Source organism: Callorhinus ursinus, unplaced genomic scaffold, assembly GCF_003265705.2.
Source record: "Callorhinus ursinus isolate GAN/ISIS: 27379988/994484 unplaced genomic scaffold, GSC_fseal_2.0 scaffold18, whole genome shotgun sequence".
Lineage (NCBI taxonomy): Eukaryota > Metazoa > Chordata > Mammalia > Carnivora > Otariidae > Callorhinus > Callorhinus ursinus.
This window is the reverse complement of record NW_027397080.1, coordinates 19,786,776-19,797,536: the sequence shown is the minus strand read 5'-3', so window position 1 is coordinate 19,797,536 and position 10,761 is coordinate 19,786,776. Positions and strand designations below refer to the sequence as shown.

At 36.6% G+C, this 10,761-nt stretch overlaps 1 protein-coding gene across 3 annotated transcripts in view; it reads right to left on the bottom strand.

The window, feature by feature from the left end:
• Window positions 1-1,547: 1,547 nt before the first annotated feature.
• HNRNPR (heterogeneous nuclear ribonucleoprotein R) overlaps window positions 1,548-10,761 on the bottom strand; it is a 31,717-nt gene continuing 22,503 nt past the window's right edge. For all 3 annotated transcript variants that reach the window (XM_025856208.2, XM_025856205.2, XM_073903194.1), the window contains 4 exons: window positions 9,782-9,987; window positions 5,224-5,373; window positions 2,957-3,078; window positions 1,548-2,835 (listed from right to left, as the gene is read on the bottom strand). In XM_025856208.2, coding sequence (XP_025711993.1) covers window positions 2,223-2,835; window positions 2,957-3,078; window positions 5,224-5,373; window positions 9,782-9,987 — 1,091 coding nt within the window. In that variant the 3' untranslated portion in view covers window positions 1,548-2,222. The remainder of the gene's footprint in view (window positions 2,836-2,956; window positions 3,079-5,223; window positions 5,374-9,781; window positions 9,988-10,761) is intronic.

Below are 10,761 nucleotides of genomic sequence, written 5' to 3'. Positions count from 1 at the left end.
TCTTACGTTTTTGCTAGGGTTTATATTTTAGGATGGGTAGGGGAAGCACAATCAGTTACTTTTTCAGAATCACTTCTTTATCCATTCCTAATTTTCTCCATTAACTTTGTATCTGGTAACATCTAATTTTAAGAAATACAAATAAATCAAATTTTACTTGTAGATGCTTTCTTCTTTCCAAGAAAAATCAGGATTTTATTTAAGTCTAAGTAAGGCTTATAGTTATAGTAACTACAAATTGTATTTTCAAAGTTTAAAAGCAGCATTTAAAGAATGTTTGGTGTCTTTACTTACATACATGGGCATAAGAAAAACAACTGGATCTAAGCTTTACCAAATAGATACCCATGTTAATTTGGAACTACTATACAACAGACTATATAATTCCTTTTTGAGTTTCCAAAACACAAGAGGAATATTAATAAGGCCTGTTAACTTACTGAACTATATAATAAAGTGTACTTTTAAAGAGAAATGAAATATAGACTTTCATCAGTAAATATTAATTTTCTTACTTGAAATCAAAAGACAAGCCATGAAACCCAAAATATGATCTAAGCACGCTCATAAGGAATTAACTGGCTTATGATCCTGAGATCTCCTACTGCTGTCATAAAAGACACCAAACAGGAACAAAACACAAAATAATGGTGTGCCCATTTTAATTATTCCCTAAGTGGCTTATTTTTATAATTTAAAAACATTTTAGACCCACCTAGGAGTAAAACGGAAGGGAAAATTTTATGGTAATTTGAATGTGATCCAGACTTTTCTGCATTGTAAAGTTTGGATTCTTTTGTTCCTCTTATTCGCAAGCAAAACTGTCATTACAATAATTCAGAATTTCTAAAGGAAACAGGGAAATAGACGTTATAACTCGGCCAACAAAAACTTTAGCCAGGAGGGCAGTAAAAAAATAAAAGGTATTAACAGAAAGTTAGAAGTATAACTAGTGGACATTTTTAAGCCTCTCTTATAAGGCATGAGTGCTTCTCAAAGCAAATTTATGTAGCAATAGGAAATTATATTCCTAAACCAGTAACTGAAGTGGTAGCCATGATCACGTATACTACAACGGAAGTTTAGTCCGCAGTGCAATTGACGCCACAGTATTAACGTTTTTTCCTGTTATACATTCACTTATCCAGCAAATAAGGTCTTCAGTCAACAAATTATCCTTTATAGAAAGAATGTGGGTCAAAAATAAATTGCAGTCTGCTTCCCCAACCCCATTTTATTTAACGCAAATTATCCAATGCCTGCAAGAATGTTCAAAAGCCTTTGAACCTGTTTTTATAAAAATAAAGGACAAATTTTCAAAATCAGAAGAGACTATGAGAGAACACCAATCAATAAAGTGCTATTTGGAATAAATACTAGAATTTAGACTAATCCTCAGTCTGATAGCCACAATACATATTGGAATAGACAAGAAATTTTGCATGAATTTGATCACTCACATAGGCAGTTATAATTTGAAAACAATATTCCTTGCAAAGGATTACGAATAAAATAATGTTTTAGGACACAATTGAATTTGAAATAGGTAATGTTTTGAATAGATTTTTTAGTTTTATTGAAATCTTACATGAACAAGAAATTGGAAATACAATCACATCAAAGAACAAATTGTCACGGCTTTGACGTTTAAGCCAAACAAATTTTGTAGGGCAGATTTCAAAAAGGTGTGAAGTTATAACAATTTAAAAACACAGTTAACCTACTTCTAGGAATGCAAAACATACAATCATAGGTTATTTTCAATACAAGAAAACTTAAATTTGTTTGCTTTAATTTCTTAAAACTACTAAGACAAAGCACTAGCTTGTATTTTTATTTACAGCATACTCCATACTCCTGTGTAATCTATCCCAAATCCAAAAAAATGAAACTGTCCAAAACCAAAGGTTCTGCAAAATCATGATTTAACAGTGTGCTCAGCTTGTTTTTGAAGCTAAAATGAAGCCTGAAACGATAAAAGCATTGTAACCCCCAGAATAAGGGAACTCTGCAAGCCCAATAATGTCCAAGAGCATTTATGAAAAGAGGAAAAAAAAAATAAAAAGACTTGAGTATATATACAATAGTGATTTCTTCAGCCCAATACAAATGGCAGCAAACTGCTACTTAAAGATGAAACAGTTAAGCCAATTTTTTTTTTGAAGAATGTAGATCTAGAGCCAATCGGATCTTGCCAATATCATTTTCAAGCCCTCACTTGTCTATTTCCACTGTTGCCCATAAGTATCCTGATAAAATTCCTGGTTGTCATTATTGTAACCATAGTTACCAGAATAGTCACCACCTTGCTGAAGCGGCTGCTGAGCGATGGGTTGGGAACCCCAGTTCTGTTGGTTGTTGGTCTGACGGCGCTTGGAATCAGGCTGGTTGTACCCATCTGCCTTTCTCTTGCCTCCTACATTGCCCCCACGATTGCCCCGAGATCCACGGGAACCACGGCCTCTCTGCTGTTGTGCAGGACCCCCTCTGCCACCCCTAGAGCCTCTTGGTGGTCCCAAAGGTGCCCCCCTCTGTGAATAGCCAGCTCTACCTCTTGGAGGTGGTGCTCCCCGCCCCCTTGGTGGTGGTGGAGCACCTCGCCCTCCCCTTCCTCCTCCTCTTCCTCTTACTGCATAGCCATCATCATAGCCGTAGTAGGGATCTTCATAGCCTCCACGATAGTCGTGATAATCATAACCATAGTAATCATCATAGTAATCTTCATAGCCATAGTAATCTGGAGGGTAGCCATATCCACCTCTCCCCCCACCACGACCCCGACCTCTAATTGGAGGTGGCATACGAGGAGGAGGGTGATAGTAATAATCTTCATACCTAGCGATGGAGGGAAGGGAGAAAAGAAAAAACAAATTAGCTTACTTCAAGACTATTAAGTTGATCTCTATTTCCAACTTATTCTTTGTTCAGAGATGTATTTACTAAAATGTAGACTCACGCAGTGCTTCTGGAAGCCTGTCTAGCAGCTTGGCGCTCTTTCCTTTTCTTGTCTGGTGGCTTGGCTAAGACTATTTCAATTTCTTCCCCTTCTATTTCCTTGCCATTCATTTCATCCATGGCCTATACAAAATTACAAAAATAAATTTATTTTGCAAGTAAAAATAATACTTTAAAACATAATTACATAGACATACCTGTGCCAATTAATAAAAAATTTACTTCACAACTATTTTAATTGGCAAAAGAATCTAGCCACGAAGAAAAAAATACAAAGTACTTATTTCCCTCAATCTTACCTTCTTACATGTAAATTATATTGAAAACAAAACTGATGTCCTACTCTTATATTTAAAAAAATAAATGGGCTTCCAGAGCTGCCTATCACTGCTCCTTAATCCCGAATAACTAACCTCTCAAGGTTGAGCCATACCAAAGAAGCAAATCCCCATCTGGGAAAAGTGCCGTAATTAACACAAACTTTTCAGGACTCAAATTTTAAAATAAAAACATGACATTCAACATGTGAATCTGAAACTGCTCTTCCATAAAAATCTTAAAGATCTGAAAGACAAATGAGGTTACTGAATGAGGTTATCAGTTAAACTGAACAAGAACCAAAAAATGCCTAGGTTTCCTCCACAACACTTCACCTAAACATACTTCACCTGAACAGTTAAGAGCAGAGCCCGGAACTGGCGTGGACTGATGAAGACTTGAGTATTCACCTGGAAAGCAGTAATCAAAAGCATCCTATGCTCTAGTCCTTTATCTATGTTGTTCCACCTAACAGCCTCTGCCATACATCCAAGTTCAAGTAACTCAGTAACAAAATACCTCACCTCCTTGCCACAGCCTTTCTGCTTCCCTACCCAAACGCTCTTCTATCTGGACAAACAGAATAAAATGCTCTATCCATAAAGAACATTCAGAGATTTACAAGCATCTAGACAAAGATTAAATCAGTCCTCCTCTACATACTAACTGCTCCCCTTTACCACATTAGCTTTTGGCTACTTCACCTAAAGCAACTAAGTAAGTCCACAGAAGTTCCCCAGTTGCTGATATATTTTGTAATTTCAGAGACTTCTTTGGCAAACCACCCTACCAGTTTTTATACTTCTTTTCAATTAGAGACAACCAGTTATTTAATAACAACTGAATGAAAAGTATTTAGAAGGTATCAATTAGTAATAACAACTGAATGAAAAGTATTTAGAAGGTATCAATTAGTTATCCGTGTTTCATACCACTGGCAATTTCAGAAACCAAGCATTAAATTCTGCACTAAGCTGTGAATTTTGTAAGCAATGCTGTCTCACTAATTAGCTTTCATCGAAAAGCAAACCAATAAATTCTAACTAGTCCAAAGATTCTATGAGGCACACTTTAAAGCAAATATCCTGGGCAGGAAACAGAAACTGCTCGAATTAGAGGGGGCGCCACTCCAACAGACCAATGCAGAAAAAGGACCAGGCCTGAGTCATTGAGGATCTTGAACCTACCTCCCCAAATAAAAAACTTTTGTTAGTATTTTGTCTTCTCTCCCCCACTGGGAAAGGTAAGAGCAACAAGAAACGACAAATTTTACCCATGAAAGATGCTGCTGATCCATTATCAGCAGAAAACAGCACAGGTATTCAGGTTTTACCCTCTAGCCACCACACGAAAATACTTTTTCCACACCTTTCATTACTATCATCAAATCGACTATTATATGCAAGAAACAGATCTCTAACAACTACTGAAACCAGCAACACAGTTAATACTATTGGAATTCTGCAATGACTGAAGAAAGGCAAATCTATGAAGGACTAACCACTCTCTCAGAACCCATCTGCTGAATTCGATATGCTGTACTGTGTGTGAAGTCACGTACACTACTCTGGGTCTTTCACAGGTCCACCAACTAAGGTAAACAAAGTAGTTACAATACGATTCATTACCTCTTTACCATTTACAGCAGCTAATTACTATACCTTGTAATATTTCCAGGGCATCATGCTATCAAATCTTAGGCTTACAAAAAATACAGAGATTAAAAATAACTTGCCTGAAATCACAAACCCAGTTAGTAATAATCAGGCTTTGAAATATGAAATCTTACCTGTTACACTACTACCACTTCACAGATTATTAAAAGAAAGTTCCAGAGTTCGGGAAAAGCTGAAAACCAATTTTATTTCAGTTTTTAAAGTCATCTTATGTGTTTAGTGAGTTTCAACAACAAAATTCAAATATCAAGAAGCAAAATTTCAAAATCTCTACCTTAACAGCTGCTCCTCTGTCTTCAAAATGAACAAATGCATAATCTTTCAACTTCTTCACTCGCTCGAGTTTTCCAAATTCAGAAAATGACTTTTCCAGTATTTCTTCTGTCACTGTAGTAGCCAAGTTTCTCACAAATAAAACTTTCACCTAATACAACAAATACACAAAATTGGCAATGGCTACTTAATTTTAGCTGAAGTCTTATGTTAAGGTATTTCTTCCTATCCTCACAGCAGGCTTTCCTTCTCAAAAACATTAAATAATAAAGGTGCATCACAGAAAGTATAAAAATTGACAAGAAAATTATTCTGTCAGTTACCAATTTATATAGATTATTGGTTCCTTCTCCTGCCCTGTCATTAAAGTAACTAACACTGGGGTGGCCTGGGTGGCTCAGCCGGTTAAGTATCTGCTTTCGGCTCAGGTCATGATCCCAAGGTGCTGGGACTGAGCCCCACATATGGGTCTCTGCACAGTGGGGAGCCCGCTTCTCCCTCTCTCTCTGCTGCTTTCCCTGCCTGTGCTCTCTGTCAAATAAATAAATAAAATCTTTAAAAATAAATTCTAAAAAAAATAAATAAGAAAGTACCTAACACTGAATAGAACCTTCAAGGAACCAACAGGAAATTACTAAGTTAATTCACAAATTTAACAGGTCCCTAAGTACCAACTGAAACAACATGTTTTGGGGTTTTGCTCCCCCCCCCCCGAACTAAGTTAATTCTAAAGTTCGTATGAAAAAAATAAACAAGAATAGTCAGGAAAAAAATTAACAAAATTCAGAGACTAGCCCTACCAGATATAACAAACTATAATGTTTAAATCACTGAAACAGTATAGTGTTCACTTGGATAAAAATAAAAGTTGGGGGGGGGTGCCTGGCTGGCTTAGTCAGAGGGGCATGTGACTCTTGATCTCAGGGTTGTGAGTGCGAGCCCCACATTGGGTGTAAAGATTACTTAAAAATAAAATCTTAAAAAAAAAAGTTGGATTCATACCTCAGACTATATACCAGGATAAATTCCAAATAGATCAAAAATTTTAAAAGGGGTGGACAGGGGTAGAGATAGGGAGAGACAGAAAAATATTAAAAGAAAATAAAGGTGGGGCGCCTAGATGGCTCAGTTGGTTAAGCATCTGCCTTTGGCACAGGCCCTGATTGGGATTGAGCCCACGTCCGGCTCTCTGCTCTGCTTCTCCCTCTCCCTCTGCCTGCTGCTCTCCCTCCTTGTGCTCTTTTTCTGTCAAACAAATAAATAAAATCTTAAAAAAAAAAGAAAGAAAATAAAGATAATTCCTTTACATAACACTGCTCCAAGGAAGGCTTTGTGATTTAAAATCTATTATATAAAAGAGTGATAAAATTCAACTACTAAAAATAAATGGCTTTCACATGGCAAAAAGTGCCAGAAGTGGAGCCAAAAGACAAATGACTTCTATCACAAAGAGTTAATCTCTATTTTTTTAATATCAGAGCTCCAGAAAATAAGAAAAAGCTTAATGGAAAACTGAATAGAAAGATATGCAAAATTCAAGAATACCAGGCTCATACAAAGAAACACAAATGGTCCTTCAACATATTAAAAACTTAAACCCAAATCATTATGGCTTTGAGATATATCATTTACCTAACTGGCAAAATCCAAAAATATGATCATACACTACTTTGACAAGGATGAGGAAAGTAGGCCTCTTGTATTTTGCTGGTGGGAGGGTAAATCGGTACAGGGGGAATATGGCAATATCTTAATAATTACAGATGCATGTACTTTGTGGCCCACAATTCTATCTCTGAGAATCTATCCTACAGATATATCTGCACTTTTATCAACTGACAAGATACAAGCTAATTCACCACAGTATTGTAGTAATAAAAGATCAGAAACAACCCAGTGCCCCACCAGTTGAATATAGTATAGTAGATCTACACAAGGGAATATTATATAGCCATAAAAATGAGGAAGTGCTCTAAGCGGATATGAAGAGACTGCCAAGATAAACTGTTGGTAAGACACTTTCCCCTTTTTTACATCTCTGAAATAGGGATCCAACTTACAGTCAATGTGACATGCAAGCACTGTGTCATAATTTAATTGGCAACATTAAATAATTTCTTAGTGGTACACGTAATAATGGTATACTACCTTAGAGCTAATGAACTAGGACAGTGAATAAAGAAAATATAAATTAGTGAATGCAGTAGGTTACCTGTAACCGTCATGTAAAAAGTCGGGAAAGTAAGAATAAATACTCATATTTGCCTGTTATGTGGTCTACTAAAACTGGGTGTGTACTGGGTCCAAGGGAATGCAGTAGATGGAGCTAGGTACAAGTGGGACTTCTTTGTCTATACCTTTCTACGTATTTTTGATTTTTGAACTAAGGAACTGTATTACCTACTCAAAGAAAAAAATTAACACATCCACTGAATAAATTGTTACCTCAGATAAAGGGGTGTATTTGGGGGAAGGTATTGATTCAAGAGGGGGAAATCTAACACTGTCCACCTCCACCTTCTTTATCTTTCCAGTATTGTCAGAGAGGTCAAACTCTGTTATACAGGCCTCGGTTGGTTTACTGTTTTTTTAAACTCAACACAGATCTTTTTTTCTTTTTTGAGATGAAACCAAAACACACTACATAAAAATTACTCAACAGGAAAAAGTCCCTTTAAGAAAGATACATGTATGCTCTTAGATTTTGGCTGATTATAAAACTGACCCAACTTGGCAAAAAATCTTCAATGGATTACAACACTGATAATGTTAACAGCAGAATGGTAGAACACCCACCCTCCAATTCAGAAAATAATAAAGGAATCAGTATTAGTCAATCAAATTTATTCAATCAGTATTACTCAAGTTTACAAAGGCCTCCTTTTCATTCTGAAAGTTGCTTATGATCTAGGTATAGTTCTTAGAATAAAATGTTGAGGTTTTCTAATCCTATAAAAGTTTAGGATGCAGGGGCACCTGGGTGGCTCAGCTGGTTAGGCAGCTGCCTTCAGCTCAGGTCATGATTCTGGAGTCCCGGGATCAAGTCCCACATCGGGCTCCCCCGCTCAGTGGGGAGTCTGCTTCTCCCTCTGACCCTCCCCCTCTCATGCTCTCTCTGTCTCCCATTCTCTCTCTCAGATAAATAAAATCTTAAAAAAAAAAAAAAAGTTTAGGATGCATTTCAATCTGAAAGGTTACAAGAGGTATGTGAAAAGTGTCGAAACAAATCACCAGCTATACTACACTTTAGATTTTCTGGGAATTTTATTTGCCACTTATAATGTGTAATATATTTATACTGCTATTTTAAACATGTTTTTACAGAAAAAGCAATACAAACTTTATTCAGTTTCCACAAGGCAGTTCGAAATTTTAAGGGTTCTTAACAGATTTACCCAACTCCAACAGAGGACATTCAAGTTCAATAGGTTTGCCCAAAGTCACAATTGTATTAGAAGAAACAAATGGAATTAAAATCAAGTTAGTAAAAAATAAAAATAAAAAAAATCAGAGCTATTTAAATTCCCAGTCCCTTTCCTTAACACAAATCTATTCAAGGAATATGAGAAAAAGACACTAAGCAGCACATCTGAGAACCTCTCTGGTTCATTCTCAGTGATCTTCTCTAAACCGAAGATGTCTCTGCCTACAAAACTTGATCACACTGGTATAAACTGGGGCTCTCCTCCAAACTAATTAGAGTGAAGACTACCTGCTCAGAACCTGGAATAAAAAGCTTCAGAGAAAGACTTCTCAGTCTAGGAGAATCCAACAACCAATTTATGGTCATCACAGAGTTGCTGCCTCACCAAGAAGAGAAGAGACATACCAAAATACTCAAAAATTCACTAAAAACAGCAGAGATGCAACTCTGATCAGTCCCTTCAATTCCGGGAATCACCCAAAGGAAAGCCTAACAATCAGGACTCATGGCACCATTATTTACCAGGCAGAGATCAAGGCATTGCAAACATAAGGCTTAGGAGGAAAGTGAGGGCCTGCCACAGGACCTGCCACGCATATTTTGCCAATATCACATAACAGCAAACATGATAACCCTTTGCCTTTTTTCATGGAGACGATAGTCTAAGGGAACTTAATAATGAATTTAAAAAAGAAACAAAAAAGAAAAATCAGTTATAAATCTAAATAAATTATCAATGGCTATGTAATAAAAGTCATAGTATGGTCAATGAAGATTACAATTCATAATCTCCAAAAAACATTACTTCTGTCTTTATTCAACAAGACCCTGTCTTTTTTTTAAACCTCTATATCCCTCCTACTGCCTAGCACTAAACAAATTCTCAGTGTATGTGGAAATACTTAAGGAATTTCATTTCAGTTCCTTTTGCATATTTAATCTCCAGGAAAAGGGATGATTAATAGAAATTTCTAGATACCAAGACAGACTACTAAGTTTGGTATTAAAGCAGATCCTAGAATTAAGATCAAGAGCTATAATCTGTATTTATCATAAAACTTTTAAAAGTTGAGCTTTACTCTGAGTATGAAATTTAAATAATAATCTCACCCCCATCCCAAGCAACTGCATTTACCTTAGCCATGACTTCTGGATCTGGTTCTTCCACAGGGTCAGCCCATTCAACTGTAACTACATTTCCCCATACTTTTACTTTTCCACTCATCAGCCGGCGTCTGGCTTGTGCTGCTGACTTGTGATCCTCATATTCAAGGAAGCAGAACCCCCGATTCTTCTTTTTGTCATCGGGTTGATGATAGAGAATAACGTCCACCAAACCCTCTGTTAAACCAACAGCCAGATATATAAGCCAAAAGCATCCACCACACATCTAGCGATTAGGCAGACCTAAATCCATTTGCCAAAGAGCAAAAAATATTGAAGAAGCCTCAAAATGATTCCCTAATTACCTAGTAGACAATTAAATCAGCATTGTTAGATATGGATTGTGAAACAATATTTTATGTTTCTTTTTAATTTTTTCGGGGTCCTGAGGGTACAGCCATAAACAACAGGTCCAGTTACTGTATTCTGATGTATAGCATTCTACCATGTTTTAGAGTGTTTGATACAACATGACCTTGTAATTTATAAAAACACTACCAAGGAATTTAAAAATCAAATCATTAATATAAATTGAAAAGAACTTACATTCAACCAAATAATCATGACCAAAAATCATCCTTGGATCTAACTTAAAAGTTACTGTTTTTACCAAGAATGAAAATGATTGCTGGGGCATCTGGGTGGCTCAGTTGGTTAAGCGTCTGCCTTCAGCTCAGGCCATGGTCCCGAGGTCCTGGGATCAAGCTCCACGTCAGCAGAGTCTGCTTCTCTCTCTCCCCCTTCCTCTGCCTCTCCCTCTGCCCCCACCCCCAGCTCATGCTGAATCTCTCATGCTGAATCTCTCATGCTCTCGCTCTCAAATAAATAAATAAATAAAATCTTTAAAAAAAAGAAAATGACTGCTAAATATTGGTGTCCCCCTGTTTTTGGTCCTGTGTTCTCATCTTCCCACATATGTCCTTTCTAGGTAGTATCAGCTAGGTTGTATTT